Source organism: Gossypium hirsutum, chromosome D08 (assembly GCF_007990345.1).
Source record: "Gossypium hirsutum isolate 1008001.06 chromosome D08, Gossypium_hirsutum_v2.1, whole genome shotgun sequence".
NCBI classification, from domain to species: Eukaryota; Viridiplantae; Streptophyta; class Magnoliopsida; order Malvales; family Malvaceae; genus Gossypium; species Gossypium hirsutum.
This window is the reverse complement of record NC_053444.1, coordinates 51,838,302-51,858,130: the sequence shown is the minus strand read 5'-3', so window position 1 is coordinate 51,858,130 and position 19,829 is coordinate 51,838,302. Positions and strand designations below refer to the sequence as shown.

Below are 19,829 nucleotides of genomic sequence, written 5' to 3'. Positions count from 1 at the left end.
ATGTACATGGTGTGTATACTAACTGATTGTGCGTGTGCGCATTAAAACAATGAATTTATAAAATAATTTTTAAAGTTCGATTTTACTACAAGCGTTGTAACAGCCCGTTTTTAGTGAAATTGGAACAGTGGTTTCGGAACCACAAATTCGAGTCTGAAAAAAAATTTATTTTAATAATTACTTAATGGTCTACCGTATGATAGGAATATCGTATAAAAATTTTGTTAAGAAAATTTTACCGATTATATGTTTAATTGATAAAATTACCAAATTGCATGTAATACAAAAATTAAGTTCTAGTAGTTATAGGTACCAAATATCTATGGAATTCAAAATTGGAGGTCTTTATATGGCAAATAGACCATTAAGAGAAATTAGTAGATAAGTATGATGATTCATCCATGGAAAATTAAATAAAGAAAAGGACTAAATTAAAAAGACAAAATAATAAAAGAAGATATTTTAATGAATAAGAAATATCATTATTTTATATCATCTTTCCCAAATAAAAATCCATGGAAACCCTCGCTATGGGTATTGAGTTTTAGCAAGCTTATTTTGCTCAATTAGGTATGTAATCTTGTCCCCTTTTTAATGATTTTTATGGTTTCGAGATCATAATAGTTTAACCTAGCTATCTATAAAAATACGAAAATAAAAAAACACTAAGGTAAAAACTCTATTTTGCTCGAGAAAAACCTCCTTAAGTGTGTTGAAAGAGCCTAATTTGCCACATCGATTTGTGCCAGATCATATACCTATATACGTGTGTAAGAAAGTTGAAAAAATAGCTCACAGTTTTATTTGGGGTTCTACTTTGAAGTCGAGAAAACTGATTTTATTGTCTTGGGAGGTTTGTTGTCAACCAATTGATAATGGATGACTTAGGCTGAGGAACCTAACTGACCAAAATAAAATATTCTTGCTAAAACTGAGTTTCCAGTTTCTCACTAATACGGAGGCGCTGTGGGTTCAAGTTTTAATGAATAAGTATAATATTCAAGGAGTGATGCCGATCTCCATTAAAAGAGGTAACTATTTTTTTTATTTAGAGGTACTTGATGTAGGTTTTGGCAAGAGGTAATTAATAATGTCTTCTGTGAGTTAGGTAATGGATAATTGGCGAATTTTCAGAATGATGTATGGCTTTGTCAAGTTGGCCCTCTTAGAGCCTTTTATAAAGGTATGGTACAGCCTGATGATACTTTACGTGTATGTGATGTAACAGATGATAATGGCGCTTAGGACTGGACAAGACTAAGGACTTTAGTGTTGGATAACATTGATACACAAATAACAATTATGTTGCCACCATCCGTAGATGTAGAACTGGATCGCCTAGCTTGGAGATGGATGTCCATAAATCGATTTTCCACTGCTGAAATGTATAGGTGTCTTTATCCTATTGTTAATGAGGGAAATTCTAATACTTGGAAGTTGATTTGGAAGGTTAAGGCTTCCTAGAGAGTTTAACTGTTCCTTTGGTTGTTATGGAATGATAGATTGTTGACAAATGGAGAATGGGCTACGCGACATATGGCTAATAAAAGTCATTGTCCAAGGTGCGGTCATGCTGTGGAATTTGAGATTCATGCAATTCAGAATTGTCCTTTCTCAAAGTCGGTGTGGGTCTTTATGGTGCTGAGGTTAGATCATAATGTTTTCTTTACTATACAGATTAGTGACTAGTTTCTGTGGAATATGCAGAATAAAGGGCATTATGGAAGCAATGATGTTGAATGGCAAACTCTTTTTCCTATACTATGTTGGTTGCTCTAGAAAAGTCAGAATAAATTTGTTTTCTCTAATAGCTATAATCTGTACAGGAGGTTATGGATACAGGTGTTGTGTGGGCAAGAAGTGGGATCAAACACCATTATAGTGCTTTTTATTCCAATGGTAACGGGCAGGTGTTGGTCTCCACCTGATAGAGGTTGGGTTAAGCTTAATACGAATGGGGCAAGTTCATTGAATGTTTCTAATGCTTCTATTAGAGGAGTGTTTAAGGACTCAGATGCAAACTAGTTATGTGGCTTTTTGATGAGGATCGGTAAGGATTTCATTTTTAGAGTTGAAGCAAGAGCAATTTTAGAAGGGCTGCGTATAGCTTGGGAAAGGAATTTTAGACAAATAAATATGGAGTGTGATAATGCACTTTTAGTGGAAACTATTTTATCTGGTGGCGCCGCTACTAGTAATTTGATGGAATTGCGCCTAATTCATCAATTGTTTAACCCGGAATTGAAAAGTCCAATTTCTTCATATTCCAATATCTCTAAATGAAGTTGTTGAGCAAATAGAAAAATATGCTCCTAATGGTGTCTCAAGATTACTCTACTTTGAAGAGCCTCCAAGTTTGATGTATGATTTATTATAGAGGGATAGAAATAATTCATCAATACTTTAGTCTATGTTTAATATTGTAATAGTGTAATGTTGTTATTTCTACCAAAAAAGAAACAAAACCTAAAACTATATGGAATGGTGTTGACTGTGTGCCACTTTGCTTTTCTCCTTGCTATTCGCGCGCGCACGCACACGCACACATATATATTAATAATTTAAATGACTAAAGCTCTAAAATAAAAAGAGATAAGTTTAAAATACAAAAAATTTTAATAGAAATAATCTTAAATTTTCGTCTTATGCGTCAATTTGAGCTCTCGTGTCAAGTTTTCCATACTTTCTGCATATTGACTCATTTTCCATTAAATTAGATAATTATCATACCTACATAGAAAATGATTAATTAAGTGCCAAATTAAGTAGAACTCACATCCAAAATTAATTAAAATATTATACATATGTTATGAAATATATGAAAATATCATATAAATATTATAAAATTTTAGAAATTATATAAAAATAATTAAAATGATAAAAAAATCTATAAAAACTAATAAAAAAGTTATAAAATTTTATTAAAAGTATAAAAAAAGTTGTAAAAATTAAAATATATATAGGAAAATTAAAGAATTTTTTATGTTATTTTAAAGGTATGGATTAAATTTTTATAGGGAGCTTGAACTGTAATTGTAATCAAATTGGTATGGAGTGTCAAGTAAAAGGTTTGAGATAGGCTTAGTTAACCATTGATGTTGAAAAGTACTTTTCAACCAAAAAAAATTGGTAAACAAATAGCTTTCAAATCAATCTTTAATTTTAAATTAGGATTTTAATTTTTATCCCAAACTAAAAAGCCAAAAAGAATTAGCTTTTGGTTTTTGGAAAATGTTTTTCAATGAAGCTACCTTTTTACATGCTCATTAAATCTTTTATTTTACAATACCATATTTAAAAATTGACATTTTACATTTTTAAAAATATTTTTGACAGTAATAATAAACACTATTAAACTTTCAAAAACTACTTTTTAAAACTTCTTTTTCACGGTACTTTTAAACCTAAATGGTAAACTAGTCCATGATGATTCCTGTTTGGTGGCTTAAGAAAGGTGATGAGTAAGCCATGAGTTAATATATGATGAAGGGCAACATTAGTAATTTTTATTAAAAAGTTTTAAAAATTATTAAAAATTACTAAAATATTATAAAAACGGTAGACAAATATAAAAATATATACAAGTTATTAAAATTTATTAAATATAAAAAAAATAAAATTCTACTCCTTTTATAAAATTTTATTATTTTTATATTTTTAAAAAAAATTATATAATCTCTAGAAATCATTTAAGTCCTCTTAAAATAAATAAATGAGCAATTACCTTATAAAATAATTTTAAAAAATTAATTAATCCTTCACGTAAGCTTTTCTTTACATATAAAATTTTTCATGTCAAATATTACATCACTTACCACGTCAATACTTAACGGTTCGTCAACGACTTCAAAAGAAAACTATAGTCGAGGCACTCAATTGATTAGTAAAATTCGATTAAAATCTAAATTTCAAGAGTAACTCAATTGATTATTGAATTTGTTTCTTACAGATATTTTAATATTTAAGCCGAATATAAACATATTAATCCAAATATATATATATTTTAAAATTATATTTGAGTAACAGAGTTGAAGATGAGGTGTTTGCTCACCAAGGATGATTCTAAAATGAAGTGAAATGAGGAAGCGTCATCCAATTCCAAGATTGGATAAGTATTGAAGAAAATCCAAATACTGTAGGAGACTGACGTGGCGGTTACTTGGTTAGCAACCTAGCCTAGTTGGAGGAGAAATGCCCCCAAACTAAAACAAATCTTAAATAAACACCTCTTCCCATTCATCTTAATCTTCAAGACAACAGCACCTCATCCATCGGTTAGTTGATTTCTTCATCATCTCATCTCTTTGTTTCAATTCAATCTGCTGGGGTAAAAAAAAAAATCTTGAATTCTTGTTCTTTTGGTTTCTCAATATCAAATATGGTTTGGGTTTCTTCTTCTTCTTTACTGTCTTGAATTTATGATGATCGGATTCTTCTTTCTTCTTTATTTTTTATTTAATTTGGAATTAAAGGATATCTTAACTTGAATTTGAATTGTTGTCCTACTTTAAAGTTTGTGGTTTTTGTCTACGGTAAGGTCTAAAAATAGGGTATTAGTTGACTTTACATCCTGATGGTTCTGCAGTGATATATCAGCAGATATGACTAAAAGCAGCTTCAAGATTGAGCATGATTTTGGTATGTTACTGCTGATCATGTATTAGCTATTCTTTGGTTGCTTTTCATTAATTTATGGATTCTTAATATCCAGAGAAAAGGCGTGCTGAGGCTGCCAGAATCAGGGGAAAATACCCTGATAGAATTCCAGTAAGAATTCATCCTTACCCTTGTCTTTTTCCACCCTTTTGACTTTTTTTTTTCCTTTCTTCTTTGCTGATGTTAAAGAATAATTATGATTGTTCCACCACTTGTCTATTCTTTGTGCATTCTGTTGCTTCTTAATTTTTTTTCTAGGTATCCATTTTAATATATATAATTGATTTTTGCACAAACGAAGGATCAAATGATTCAATTGGCTAATTTACTGAAAAGTCTTGTTTTTGTTGTGTTATAAATTCTTTTCTCGTCTATGAGCTTTAGAGTTGAGCCTAAATCAGGACTTTGCACTGCCTTCACCTGTAATGCTGGTCTAACTTTTGCTTTAAGTAAACATGTTAATGGATGACTTTTTTCTTAAGACTTGTCGTGGTGTCTTTGCGGCGTTTTGATATCTATTGTGTTAACATCGATTATACACTTTGTTGAGTGTGACTTGATGATTATGAGCAATAGATGAGTTCTATTTCTGTCACGATATCTAGAAAGCAATTTCAGTCCTGCCAATACCAATGTTCATCTATTGGTGGATGTGACTTGATGATTAAGAGCAATATCTACTAGTAGAACAGCTAATGGTCTGGAATGGTATGTGTGATCTATACATTTTCTATTTTAAAGCTTAATAAAGATAAACCTGAGCCTGAAATCCCCTGCCCCTCCCTATCAAGTCTAGAAAAGAAAAAAACTTCTTAAGGAGGAGGAAGGGTTGTAACTCAAGAACTTGAAAGTGTAGAATAGACGATGTCTTTATCCCAGATTGAGTTATCAATAGAAAAAGACTTCATAATTTAGCTGTGCAATTGTTTAAATGGAGCCTGCTAAAAACATTTTATTCACGTTTGGCTTTTCATCCCTGCATAAGGCAAAAGTGAAATTTATAACATTTTAATACCCCAATCTTGCTTCTATTGATGTTTGCGCATGTGCTTTTTAGGTGATTGTGGAGAAGGCAGAAAGAAGTGATATTCCTAACATTGATAAGAAGAAGTAAGCAACATTTTCATGCCAAGTTTACCTTATTCCTTGTTATCATTCATTATTATTTATTAGCAACTGCTAGCCACCATGTGTATGGTTGCATTTTAAGCCCATTGATCAATTTCCTTTGGCACAACTGAAATATAGGTAATGGATATCTTTTTGATGATTTGATTTAAATAATTTACAGATACTTGGTCCCTGCCGACCTCACAGTTGGTCAGTTCATCTATGTAATCCGGAAGAGAATTAAACTGAGCGCTGAAAAGGCTATCTTCATATTTGTGGACGGTGTCCTCCCACCGACCGGTATTAAAATTTGCAAATTTCTTCTCTTTGAATAATGTTATACGTTAATACATTCACCTTTTCAATTTCTATATGCTAAGTAGCCATCACCGTTATGCAGGAGCAATTATGTCAACTATCTATGATGAAAAAAAGGATGAAGACGGATTTCTGTACGTTACATACAGTGGAGAAAATACATTTGGCTAGCAGATCATGCTGGGACCTTATTTCCATGCTATAGTTTACATTTAATTGAATAAATTAATAGTTGTGGCATTCTGCCTAATATATGATATGATTCCTCGGAATGCCTATACGTGTATAGTTTCTCCGTACATAATTCCATGTCAATCTAAAATGTCGGAACTATTGCTCAAATTCATTGAAGAATGTTATAACCCTTTATTTAACTTTGTCCGTAAAAGTTGACAATTCAACCCATTTATTAGTTTCACTGATGGCTGATGTTTGACAATTCCCCTGGTTCAGAGGATTTGAATCATACTATAGTTAACATGGAGAACAGTGGCACATCGTATAAGTAATATAAAATTGGTGCCGTGGAGACAAGGGAGGCTGAGACAACCGAAAATGCTCGACTTTTACCAAACATATCGATTGGATCCGATTTGTCAACGACCCCTGCCCGAATCCCCATCCCTCTGGGAACTCGAGCCTGTCTCGCCGGCGCTCCCTTCTAAACCCAACAAAAATAAACATCCCCCACGAGACCTCCAACATTCAAACTCCAAATGCATGATACAAACAAAACATGAAGGCACAATGCATGCTTTCACCACGAGAATGTTTATCTGCAGGTCATGCCAAAGCATTTTATGTTAACGAGAGATAAAGATGGTTTAACTTCATACATCAAATTTGAATATTAAAAGAAGTTGGGATTTTTAAAGAGAATTAATGAAATATGTGAAGATTTAATCTCTGTATCATCCCCACCCAGGGTTGGGTTTCTCTCAGCGTGTATATTTCCGGATGACCTGCTTTTTGGCTTTGATATGCTGTTGGTTTAAAAGGTTAAGAATGGCGTTGCCAGGAGTCGGACCACTAGTGGAAGGAATGGATTTCGGCGGCCATGGTGGGGGGTTGAATCCACGTGGCAATTGAATAACTCAGATTGTATGGCCGGCGTTGACGGTTAAGGGGGGAACCCTTGTGTTTCGCGCAACATATGAAGGAAGAGGTGGTGGTGGTGGTCCATGTAACCTTGTCTCCTTGGTTGCATGGTCCTACCTCGCTCCCGCACATTTCCGCTTTGTAGGACCGACGTACGTGTATTTTCACATTCACTGTTCAATCTTTTTGGAGCCTTGCAAATGGCTGAGAGTGCATGTGGCATTGGCAAACTACACATAATATTGCTCATGCTTATGGAGGTCGCTACTTCACAATGAGTTCCAACATCGATCTTCTTAAAACTGTTCTAAAAAGAAGCTAACAACATATATTTCTTATTATTTTCGTTTTCTTTAGGGGTTATATAGGGACATTTCAGTCATTAATTGCAGCATATTCTCCAAGATCTATCGACTAAGATCTAAAAAGGGTTCCCACTTTTTTAGTTTTAGCATTAGAATATCATCGGTTTCAAGTTTTCCAAGAATGAAATGGTGGGTAAAGGCAATTAACTAGAAGTAAAAACGACATGAGATTTAACTAGTGTCCCTCGGAACACACAATTAGCTAGCTAAGCACGCATTAGCTTTCTTCAATTTATTTATCTTACTTCTCATTTTCTTACCTTTTATACTTTTTCCTTCCGATATATAATCACCAAAGTAAGCTCTTATGTTGCTTCTCTAATTTCCCTGGTGAGGGGTATATGTTGCTTCTCTTCATACATCTGCATGTTCTAAGTGAAGGATATAGCTGCATTTGATGATCTTACCAGTACCACATCTTGTTTTGCCTTAACATGTCAACCCCATCTTGTTTTCTTCTTCTGCTTCTATGCCTTTCTCTGCAAGCGTGCAGTGCTCGTCGTCTTGTTGCAGTTGACAGTAAGCATCATAAGATCGATAATATACTTCACTTCTCCATCAAGGTTGGTCCAATATACAATGACAATCATCATTTAATGTTTTGCTATTTTGTTGTACATAGTGCGCATGCATTATTTAACTTCGTTTGGGTTTGGGGGCCTTTTGTTTTGCAGAATGATATGAAGAAGGATCGAAAGAATAACTCAGTTGCAGTATTACAGGCGAAATCGTCTTCTTCCAAGGAACTCCGATCCATGAAAGTAGAAAGCATCGAGGAATCTCATGGATATAATGTCACTCAAAAGCTGGAAGATGCTGAGGTGAAGTACCATAAGACAATAGTAGAAATTGAGAAGAAAAAAAATCCAAGTGTTGCAGTTTCTTGGCGTGTGCCTCACAAGAAACATGGCGAAAAAAATCCAGGTTTTAACTTGGATTACTCACCACCAAAGACACATCCTCCTCATCACAACTGATATATAAAAAAAAAAGTTTTATTTTCTTTGCTAGTCCAGAGAGTCGAGGAAAGAAAGCTAAGATACCAGCTCCGGCAAGAACTGCAAAACAAAGAGTTAAAAGAGCCTTTTAATAAAATATTAGGGCTCAAGTCAAATGTTGATCTTTCCAGCGCATAGGCATAACAAGTTATATATATGACCATATATATAACATAGGGTGCTGAATTATAACGAGTTACAAGCCCTTTTTTCCCCTCTATAAATTTAGTGTATATTCATCATGGATCATATATATATGTTCCTCGGAGAGAAATATTTATGTTTCATTAATCTTTTCAAACTACATGTAACTTCCACTATTCCATTCTTTTCTCTTTATATTTCGTTTAGGTGTGAAAGATGAAGCAAATATAACAGTTCGGAATAGTAGTGGGTAGATGCAAGTCAGAACACTACGGCAGTCATTAAATTAGTTTTGGCCAAGTTACACTTGAATTGGCAATTTCTGTGAAGGAAAAACAGCGTTGATGATCAAACTTTGAGCTAACCAAAAATGGCGTTTAGGTAAAGTGAGAACAACGGAAATAAGTTCCGACAACTGAAAATGTAGGTCTCGAATGGTTCATGATTTCGTTTTCAAGAAATGCCATTTAACATGCATGCATTTCGTGTGTGATATATATATTACTTTTTATATCTTATTGGAGGCTATCCAATTTAATTTGTTGATACTCAAATAGGAAAAAAAATCATTTTTATAGAGAGAAAAGAAAAATAAAAGGTTTGGACCAGTGTTCATACGCATAAAAGGAAGACTCAACATTTTAAATAGAATAAGAAGGATACAAGGACTCTCTTGATAAGTGAAGGGCACAAGTTCTACCATGATCGATCCCTTGAAAGGTCCAATAAGGGATAAAGAATGTGTAAATAATCTATGATTAATAATTCCTCTTTCAACATCTTCATCCATCTATATAACACAACAAATATATATAATGATAAAAAAAAATTTTAGTTACTTAGATGAAATATCCATAGAAAGAAAACTTTGATTTGGTTTGATGTACAATTTGATTTGGTGTAATTATACACATAAAAATTTGTTTGTAGTTCAAATGTATACGTACTTACTTACCTTTAAAGACTTTACTATATTTTTATTCTAGAAATTTTTATTCTAGAAATAAGATACGTCTATTTTTATTTCTCAAATTGAGAAACCGATCGAGAAAATGGCGTCACGTTTAAATAAATTTACAAATTAAGCTATTTTTATTTCTCCACTGTTATATATGGTTTGAAAGTGATATGAAAAAGCCTATTTTAATTGCTTTTATAGATATGGGACTGAAAATGATGGAATTTTACATTATTTATCAACATAAATATTTCTGAAATGGGAACTGATGTTCAAAACAAAGTTGGAACAAGATAATTTATAAAACACAATGAATAAATTCAATACATGGTATTTGTTAACACGGTTCGGATTCATCAATATTATTTTGTAGAGCCTTGTACAATAAATGATTTTATTCAATAATCTTTCGAATCATCTACTCTTGCAACAATACCAATTGAAATCTCTAACACTATCAAGTAAAGATAAAACAAATAACCAGCAAAAATCACTCGATCAACCACACAAAAATGGGAGGAAATGCAGTTTATTTATAGGTGGATACAAGAGCTCTTCAATAACTTTTTGAAAACTTAAAACTCCTAAATTTATTTCTAATAATTATCCCATAAATTCTTTCATATATATATCCAAGCAAATCCAAATGAGCTAAGGATAAGAAAAATGTTTGCATTTAATCAACCACTCCTTCTATTTGAAATAAAATTCTTCAGCCAAGTAAAAATAATATACTGTTTTAATCAAATAATCATTTGTTGATTGAAAACTAACCAAGATGAACTAAGCCAAAAATGCCAGCAAACTTTCTACACTTATGGTGTCCTAATAGTCAGTCCAAAACAAGAATGTAGCTTCAATGTTTTGGACAGTTAAGGCACAACATCTTTAAGAACGTTTTTCAAAATACTTTGTTTCGAGGGAGTACCTCGACATTTTGATTAAACAAAGAAGGGAGAATTTTGACCATAAACATAAAACTATTTATTTTCTTTTCTATATAACAAAACTTTAATTATAAATTCTCTCCTGATATTTCTAAGAGTTCTTTTTTATCACTGACATAGTAATATTTTGGTTCAATGTTAATTTTTGAAGCTAAAGTAGGAAGATGCATATTTGTTGATCTTGGGTTATGCTCGAATCTTACATTCTCAAAACATCTTCCACAAAGCTTGAGCAAGAGTTTTGTTAATCCCAATAACATTTGTCGTATGCAAACCCAAGATCAATGCTTCATATTTGGATTGGTTATTAGTGCAAGGAAAATCTAATTTAAAGGTCAGAAAAATAGGTTCTCTACTTAAATATGAAAGGAGCACTCTAATTCTTTTGCTTCTCCTTCTAAGGAGATGTCTTTTCTACTCGAATGAAAGGAGATTAACTCAAAACTCTCAATACATGAATTGACTTCTCTACTTAGTGGGATTAAAACTATTGTTGCACCTCCTCTTGAAGTTGTTGAAGAACCATCAAAATGTAGCTTCCATTCCCCTTCCTTTACATTCATTGAACATACTTCTTCATGGAATGCGTTCGGCATAGAATGATTCAACATTTCTCCATTTTGAGATGATAAGTGAACAAGTAAGTTTGAAAGTGTTTAAGACTAAATAGGTTTTGATAGAGCAACAGAAATGTCCAACTCACCCAACAAAGCAAAAGGAGCCATTTTGCTATTCTTCTTTATAGAGCTGGTCTAGAGAGCAAGAATTTGATAGGATCGGACTTGGTTACTATAATGAATTTATTAGCTAGGACGTATCAGAGTTTCTAAGTAGCAAAAACCAAGGAAAGACGGTGCGTCTCTATTGGTGAATAATTCAACTCACTCTCATGTAAACATCTACATTGGTCGCTCTGGCAGCACTTATTGAATGTGGAATAGATGTCAAATACAACATTATTGGCTTATTCTTCACAAGCATTTTCATGGTTGTTGGAAAAGTTAAAATTTCCTCCATATTTTTAAATGCCTTCTGCTTCTGACAAAGCTTGAAAAAGTTAACAATAACTTTTCTCAAGGATAGAATAAAACCTAAAAATGTAAGAGGCTTTCTCCAACAAATTTTTAATGTTAGTTCAAAACAAGTGGGGAATTGGTGTTTAAAAAATCTTAAAATAAAACTAGCAAAGCTCAAATTAAATCAACACAAAGATTTATAGTGTTCCACTCTCGATTGCCCTTTTTGCTAAGGATTTTTCTAATTTTCTCTATTAAAATTGTTACCTTCCAATGATAAAGTATAACATTTACAACTCCCTATCTTTTACTAAGGCTAAGATAGAAACCTCTCTAGTTTTTTATGACTCAACTATGGTATAAACAATAAAGACCACTCTAAGGTGGGTGTTTACAAATTTAAGCTCTTTCAAATACAAATAAACACTTGAATAAAGAATGAAATTAAACTCAACAAGTGTTTATATACAAAGTATTAGTATGAGAAGAATGAAAGTAAGAACATTTAAATCTAAGCACTAAATCTTTGGTAATTGTTCTCTTGCCTTTATCAGAGTGCTTGGAGACCTTATTTATAGTTTCTCTTTGATTTTTAGCCTTTTGGAGTTGTTGAAAGGAAAGCTAGTCATTTGGAGCAATTTATTTGTGCCTTAAAAGTCTTTTTGCAACTTGGGTATCAATGCGTCGCCTACATAAGTATTTAACACTTTTAAGCATTATTTTCTTCTTAAAATCAAAATAGCATTAAAAATAGTATATTAAACACACACAAAAAATATACAACAAGACCTAATTTCGACACGCAAACTATTAAACACCTAAAAACACTCAGTTTTACTCGAAAACACATTATAGTAAGTATGAAAGAATCATCTTTACATATATCAAATTTTCACTCATCAATACCCATAAAGGAGGTGTTGATACTCAGTGGCGTATCTAGGGGCCTGGCAGGGACCCCGCCCTCTTAAAATAGAAAATTATCTATTTAGACTCTTTAGAAATTTTAAAATTTTAAATTAGTACAGGGAAAATTGCACTTTGCCTCCCTAAAAATAATAAAAATTTGAGTTAATCCTTTAAAAATTATAAAGATATAGGCTATTAAAATTTAAAATTTAATTTAGCCCCTCCTAAAATTTTTTTTTTGGCTTCACCCCTGTTGATACTCGAAGCAAATAATCATTAGAAACAATATGGTATAGACACCAGATATGGTATTGATACTTTGGGGCATGTATAGACACCAAGCTATGGTATTGATACTTTGGGGCAAGCTATCAATACCTCAAGAATAGGTTTTGATAATTTGCCCATCTAGAAAGTGATGTGAGTACTAACTTGCCAAGGTATCGTTACCTTATCAATGTACCAAAAGTCTAGGTATCAATACTTTATCCCTCTAAAAATTGTTTTAGAGATTGTTTGAGAAAAATATTGATACCATAAGCTAAGGTATTGATACTTCATCTAAAAATTTACTTGAAAATCATTTTAAAACACTTCTAAAGGGTTATAGGTTTATTCAAAAATATTTGAAATAATTCAAAGTATTTTGAAAACTTATTTTTCAAGTATTCATAACACTTAAAAATATTTTAAAGATATTCAATTTGATTCTAACTTAATAGATTAAGGGTTTTAAATGATATACAAATAGCATCATGGCAATAATGACCACGAGCATCGATAGTGTAGACAACATCTAAGTATGAAAATATCATTAAATTGTTGGCAAATATTGCACCAAGTTGATGAATCAAGAATACGAGTTGAATAGTTTAAGATGTGCTGGGCACTATCCTTAATGATATTTTATCGTATAGCGTAACCTTCAGAATTCAACAAGCTTTTCAATTATAAAAAGGGAGTAGGAATCAACAATAAACCACACTAAAAAAATTACTCAACAATCTCAAAATGATGGAAAGGACGAACGAGAGAAGAATGATAGAGCTTTTAAAGTGTATTTGGAGTGAAAATGAACTATGGTATTTATAGAAATTTTGCTGTTTAAAAATAACTTAGTCAAAAATAGTTGTAAAAAATGTTTAAAGTTTTTTATTCGCCAAATTGTGCCTAATCAAAAAAAAAATCCAGAAACAAAAGGGCTAAACATGGTGATTTATTGCAGACAACATCATATTAATCTTTTAAGCCTAGTTCAGGCAACCTCCCTCTCAAATCATTTTATATTAGTTCAATGAAATATGATGAATTATAAACAAGAGTCTCAAGATTTTCATAAAGAATGTGGGATTTATTTTTTGGGGAATATTTAAATTTTTCCGAGACTTATCACCTCGGTGGCATTAGTGAGACTCGAAATGCACATTACCGTTTCATCATTCTTCTGAAACCTCACTGAACTGCCTTTGGTTAATGAATGTTGAATTGCATCTTGTATTTCTAGTGTCCCGGACTAGCATATGAAACTGGATGAATAGAAGCTATCTAGAACCCACTGTTAATAGCAGTAGAATTTATAAAGACTATATAGCTACGAATATGGTTCAAATTTGAACGTATTAAGAACTCTGTACATCAAACTTTAAGATATTTTCACATGTGATATAGCGTGAGGATGTTGCTTTTGTTCAGGGTTAAGATGCAATGTCATCTTCTTTGTATCAGCTAAATCTACCTGAAGCCATCCGGGACCCACAATTTGATATGCAAAGCAGATAAAGAGGGTAACATTTTTCTTGGGATTCTTTTGTTTTTTTTTTTTTTTGGAAGGGAGGGGGGTTAGTTTTTAAGTGGTTTAGTAAATTTCTTGGCAAATTGAGGTAGCAGCTGGGAGGGATGTGTGTGTCATCTAGAAATGCAATGGGAAGCTCAAGGCAAAAGATGGGTTTCAGTTCCATAACAGGGATCATTAAAACACATCAGTTTGCACCGCAGCAATTGCATGCATTGTTTTAGTCTAACCTAGCTCCCAATATTCTCCATAACTTTTTTCTGATACATATGGTATTTCTCCCCACTGGTGCTCTCTATTCTATGTATATCATTGTCATGGTTGTCTGACTCTTTGTATGGGTAGCAGGTCATTTCATGTTGTCAGGATGTGGCAAGCAGTTTCTTCCACTCGGTACTTGTCCATAAAATGTACATATATAATATGTGCCCTTTAACTCAAAATTTTAAACGCTTGTAGTGGCCAACAAACAATGGATGAGATTTTAAAGCAACACCAAATTTGACCGTTGATGGGGGTACTAAATACTAATAACTTTGCAGCATATTGAGGGGATCTTCAGTTGCCATGCAGGAAGTGCCATCCCATAATAAGGGTAAAGAGTGAACCATGGGGATCAAGCCCAAGGTTTCAAGATCCATCAACAACTGATAAACAAGTATGTACACAGATTTGGTTTGTGAGTGTGCAGGTTAGCCACTTGAGGCAAGCAGAGGGAGACACAGTGGGTAGGAGCTGACCAGGCCTTATACAATTAGGTTATACAATAACAGTGATTTTTATTTTTTATTTTTGAAAAACAAAAGGTAAAGGAAAAGGGTGTCTTGAGAGAAATTGTGAAATAATAATCCATTTTATCCTACTTTGGTCCATAGTGAATACACGGCAGCCGATGCGAAGGCAACCTTACTGTAACTTCTGGACCCATTTTTAGATTGTGTGAAGGAAAAGAAAATCGATTCCCTCTCTTCATTCCTTTTCCTGTCAGAGATTTTGAACAATCAACAACGCCAAGCAATGGCATTTACAATACAAGGCAGAGAAGAAGCAGCACATAAATTTTGCTACAAACATGAGATTGATGGTGATGAACTGTATCACTTGTGCAAGCAAAAGCTAGAGCAAGCAAGAATGGTAGCCATTTTGGGGACCATTTTATTTATGCTATACAAAAGCCAAGGAATTGAAACACTATGATTTTTATTTGCTTCTTTAAATACAAAGGTCGTCAATGCATGCTTCAAAATTCAAAGCTTGTTCTGATAAAAGCTATATAACTTGTGTATTAATTTGCAGGGTGCAGATAATGACAAAGAGCCAATACACATCCTCATACGTGGCGGAAACCCACAGCTGGGGAGGATCAATAAATGCCAAACACTTGTCCTTGCTTCAGGTGACCAAATAAAGCCCTCCTATCTACTACACTATACACCCTTCATTTCTCAACGACATTTTTCCCAACATCCTCATGAACCTTCAAAATTTTTCTTTTTTTGTCCTAGTCATTATTTATATATTGTGTAAAGAAATGGATTAAGGTGTAACATTTTTAGGAAAGAGAACCAAATAATGGCCATTACTGTCTCTTCTGTTCATTCTTTTCTATTTTGAAAATGGCTAAAATTAGAGAAGTATGGATAACTTGCAACATTATTGAAGGGTCCATTGGAATTTGTAGAAAACATTGCAGGAGGAACATGCTTGACACCTACCTCACCATTCTTATTGCCTGCCCAAGTACTTGTCTCATTATATGTTCTTTTTGGTCTACAGAAGTCCCGATTAAATTTAAAGTCTGAAACAATGATGTCGCATTTCATATTTTTGCTAAACTTATTTGCATGGCAAAACATTGCTGCTATGTGGATGAGAAATTTGTCAACAATCTAGCCGTAGATCTTGAATGGGAAGAGCCAGAAACAAAAACCTGTTTTTTTAGCTACCTTTTTAGAAAAGAGGGATAGGAAAAAGGAAAAGTTTGACACAATGGAAATGACTATTGAACTAAAAAGCGACTAAGGTGGGTAATACACTATTGCACTGTAAAAAGCTTGAGTTTTTCCTGGAAAATTTTATGAAAAGCTATCCTTTTATCTGTAACCCCAATAATTAAAAAGGAAAAGAATCAAGTAAAAACAGTATATCTCTTCTCTTTTTAAGCAGAAGAAACTGTAGAGGGAGTGGTCTACACATATCTCAAAGTAGCAAGCCTAATAATTCTATAAATATATTAATGAAAAGAAGATACCCTAAATAAAGTATATATTATTAATCACTAAATTAATGTATATCAAGTTCCAAGCAAAATTAGTATATTAGACTAGTCAAGTCAAGACATTGGGGATGGGAAACAGTAAAGAATAGCAAATGACCCTATTCTGTCCAAGGAAACCAAAAAGATAAAGCCATGAAAAAGAACCAGAAAGAGACAGTTCTGGATTTGTAATTTACACATATCACTTACTAATCTTCCTTAATTATCTCCACCTAAAATAAAATGTAGAGCAGAAAAAGGGTAATAACGGAATAATACAAGTATTACTCACAATAATATAATATAACTATGTAAAAGGGAGAAAAAATAATAAATTGCAATAGGAGAGGAGAGTTTTACATGATCAAAATGGGATTTGGGGCAATCATTTTTCGTATGTAACTTGACTTTTTAAATGAAATTTTAAAATACCAACAATGTCCCAATCTCCCTTACCTCTCTCTCTATCTTTCTATGCTTTCATTTCCTTAGGCGAACAAATTCAATAGAGTGGAGCTCGTTGGGGAGTTTTCTTTCTCCGGTTCATCAAACTTCCCGAAACTTCGGATACTGTCGGAGGGCATGTCGGTCGACATGCTTTTAAGCTACTCCTCTTCTTTCTCACAATTTCCGTCGTAGCAGTGGATGTGAGTGACACTTCCCCGTACCCACCAGACCCGGTCGAACCAGATGGTTCAAGGACTGAGTCCGGTGTCACCAAACCATAATCCTCCGAACCCGCTTCTGGTAAAGGTAAGAAATTGCACTCGAACAGGAACTTTGAAACCCCATCTTCTGTTCTTAACAGATCATTAACCTGCTTGGAAAAGAAGGTTTTTTTTTATGGTGTTGAGAGATGGTGTTTATGGAATTATACGATTAAAAAAGAAGAAAAAAAATGGAACCTTGCAGGAGAGAGAGCAAAAGAGATAAGGGTCTTGCAGGCTTCTGTCGCAGGTATTGCAGAAGTTGCCGGAGCCTCTGAACTGTCTTGTTTGTGGCCTTTGGTTTATAAATATCACTTTTGCGCTATTTGTTATGTATGACTAAATATAAAAATGGAGAAGCAGTGAGTATCATTGAACAATAACGAAATATTCTTTCATAATTCAGACACTTTTTTTTTTCTTCTGGAAATTTCAATGTTATTTTATCAGTTGGTTAAGTATACAGTAAGATGGATGATAACCAATGCTCAAATGAAATGATTACATGACTCGAATTTCCTAGCAAAGGCTTCGTTTTTTCATTAGGAATAAATCAACAGTTTCATGAATATCTTGTTTGTGGCCTTTGGTTTATAAATATCACTTTTGCGCTATTTGTTATGTATGACTAAATATAAAAATGGAGAAGCAGTGAGTATCATTGAACAATAACGAAATATTCTTTCATAATTCAGACACTTTTTTTTTTCTTCTGGAAATTTCAATGTTATTTTATCAGTTGGTTAAGTATACAGTAAGATGGATGATAACCAATGCTCAAATGAAATGATTACATGACTCGAATTTCCTAGCAAAGGCTTCGTTTTTTCATTAGGAATAAATCAACAGTTTCATGAATATCTAAGCATGCATAGAAAAAAAGTGAAGGGGTAATTCAATTAACCAAAAAAAAAAAAAAGAAAAAGGGTTTTCAAAAGAATATGCTTTTTGAATGTCTGAATTATGACTTACTTGGACAAAAGCACAGTCCATTAATCTGGTTGCATCATCCAGCCTTATAACATCATGATAGACATACCTTCTTATCTGCAAAAAACATGAAACCATGCTTTCATGAAGAATTGGAAGGAAGAAGAAGAAGAAAATTGAAAGATGTTGGAACCTGTAAGAGGCGGTGAGAGCTGTGAGGGGATAAGCAGTTAGGGCAAATACTGATACAACAGTCCAAGCAATATATATTCTTCTCGTTTTTCTTGGCATCTTCATGAATTATGCAAGCGTTGAAGAATTTCTCAGTAAGAAGAACTTGAAGCCAACGAGGTAGATGTGAAGAAAACAGCTGCAAAAACAAAAGCAAAAAAAAAACCCTAATTGAATTAGCTTAAGTGAGATGAACCCAAGAATTGAAAAATTAAAAATGGAAAGGAAAGGAAACAGTTACCATGGTTTTCTTGGGTTTGAATTTTGAAGAAGAGAGGGACTTATGAAGAAAATGGTGGACTCACCATTATTGCAGAAAAAGAGAGAGAGAGAGAGAGAGAGAGGGTGCAAGAAAAGAGAAACGGCGTCTGGCAAACTGCTGCTGCTACTGGGGGGTGGGTTGGCCTCATTTAAAGAGGTGCACTGTCTTTTTTCTATATATATATATTTTTGGTACGTCAATGTAGTCTACTATAGTGTAAAACAAAGATTACAAAAGAAATGAATATTTTAATTACAGGCGGGGCTTGGAAAATGGGACGCCAGGACTAGAATGAATGAAAGGCTGGACATTGAAACCATAAGTAATAGAATAGTGATAAACTGATAATACATCAAAATGGGACGCCAGTTTTTCTTTTTATTTGTCAAATATTGCTATTACTGCTTATACGAATTTAACCTTTGTACTTTAATTTATTTATTTAAAATTTAGTCGTGAATTTTTTCGAAATTTTATACGATAAATATATTATTACATACATAATATTATGTGAAGTTGTTAGTTTCACATAATAGCTACATGATAGCTACATTAATAAATTTAACGACTATCATTTAAGTTTGTATTTGATATTTTAAAATTTGAAAAATATAAATATTAAAAATAACTATTAAATCTACAACTTATGTACAATACAAAACTAATAACAAAATTTAACTTAATAAATTTAACCATTACTATTTAAATCCTAACTAAATTTCAAAATTGAAAAGATATAATGACTAAAATTTGCATCTTACATATAATTCATGGACCCATATTAGAGTTTGACCACTTTTTCTTTCTTATTCTAATTGCTGATTACTAAAAACCCATGTCCCCAAAACCCTAAAAACCTAACCATTTGGTTCTTTGTGAATGGTTGAGTTCCTTCCTGCCACACACACACACACACTCTCTCTCTCTCTCTCTCTTCCTGTGCTAAGTGCAAAATGACAAGACCAGAAACACCCAACTTTTTCTCAGTTCTCGGTGGAAAACGGTGAAAGAAAAGTTGCAAGTGGTATTGGGGTTTAGAAAGTGACCCCCCTCCCCCTCAAAAAATAATTTGTTTTTATGGAATTTAGATACATGCATGAACCCCTTGGTCATGCAGTCATAGGCTGCTGA

The 19,829-nt window shown here is 33.0% G+C and overlaps 3 protein-coding genes across 4 annotated transcripts; 2 read left to right on the top strand and 1 right to left on the bottom strand.

Moving 5' to 3' along the window:
• Window positions 1-4,032: 4,032 nt before the first annotated feature.
• Window positions 4,033-6,458, top strand: LOC107900836 (autophagy-related protein 8f). 2 transcript variants are annotated; one of them, XM_016826566.2, is made up of 6 exons: window positions 4,033-4,274; window positions 4,586-4,638; window positions 4,712-4,767; window positions 5,714-5,766; window positions 5,948-6,066; window positions 6,167-6,458. In XM_016826566.2, exons 2-6 carry the CDS (start codon window positions 4,602-4,604, stop codon window positions 6,253-6,255), a joined length of 354 nt encoding a protein of 117 aa, XP_016682055.1. In that variant the 5' UTR covers window positions 4,033-4,274; window positions 4,586-4,601; the 3' UTR covers window positions 6,256-6,458. The 2 variants fall into 2 exon arrangements, with proteins under 2 accessions (XP_016682055.1, XP_016682056.1); XM_016826567.2 differs by having other exon boundaries at window positions 4,051-4,327.
• A 125-nt stretch (window positions 6,459-6,583) lies between these two features.
• On the top strand, window positions 6,584-9,259 carry LOC121219840 (root meristem growth factor 10). The gene is made up of 2 exons (XM_041098338.1): window positions 6,584-8,110; window positions 8,222-9,259. Exons 1-2 carry the CDS (start codon window positions 7,982-7,984, stop codon window positions 8,522-8,524), a joined length of 432 nt encoding a protein of 143 aa, XP_040954272.1. The 5' UTR covers window positions 6,584-7,981; the 3' UTR covers window positions 8,525-9,259.
• A 7,621-nt stretch (window positions 9,260-16,880) lies between these two features.
• On the bottom strand, window positions 16,881-19,116 carry LOC107900837 (protein RGF1 INDUCIBLE TRANSCRIPTION FACTOR 1). The gene is made up of 5 exons (XM_016826569.2): window positions 18,678-19,116; window positions 18,399-18,575; window positions 18,248-18,322; window positions 17,474-17,614; window positions 16,881-17,385 (listed from the first exon to the last, which is right to left on the bottom strand). The coding sequence occupies exons 1-5, from the start codon at window positions 18,678-18,680 to the stop codon at window positions 17,071-17,073; spliced, it is 711 nt and encodes a 236-aa protein (XP_016682058.1). The 5' UTR covers window positions 18,681-19,116; the 3' UTR covers window positions 16,881-17,070.
• Between the last annotated feature and the right edge of the window lie 713 nt (window positions 19,117-19,829).

Excerpts from the sequence above, each read along its gene's own strand:
- LOC121219840 (XM_041098338.1), top strand. The coding sequence starts at position 7,982 with ATGTCAACCCCATCTTGTTTTCTTCTTCTGCTTCTATGCCTTTCTCTG. Across the intron at positions 8,111-8,221 it reads TACTTCACTTCTCCATCAAG|AATGATATGAAGAAGGATCG; the intron begins GTTGGTCCAATA and ends TTTGTTTTGCAG.
- LOC107900836 (XM_016826566.2), top strand. The coding sequence starts at position 4,602 with ATGACTAAAAGCAGCTTCAAGATTGAGCATGATTTTG. Across the intron at positions 4,639-4,711 it reads CAAGATTGAGCATGATTTTG|AGAAAAGGCGTGCTGAGGCT; the intron begins GTATGTTACTGC and ends CTTAATATCCAG. Across the intron at positions 6,067-6,166 it reads CGGTGTCCTCCCACCGACCG|GAGCAATTATGTCAACTATC; the intron begins GTATTAAAATTT and ends ACCGTTATGCAG.
- LOC107900837 (XM_016826569.2), bottom strand. Across the intron at positions 17,615-18,247 it reads TGGACTGTGCTTTTGTCCAA|TCATACATAACAAATAGCGC; the intron begins GTAAGTCATAAT and ends TTTTATATTTAG. Across the intron at positions 17,386-17,473 it reads TTTGCTCTCTCTCCTGCAAG|GTTAATGATCTGTTAAGAAC; the intron begins GTTCCATTTTTT and ends TTTTCCAAGCAG.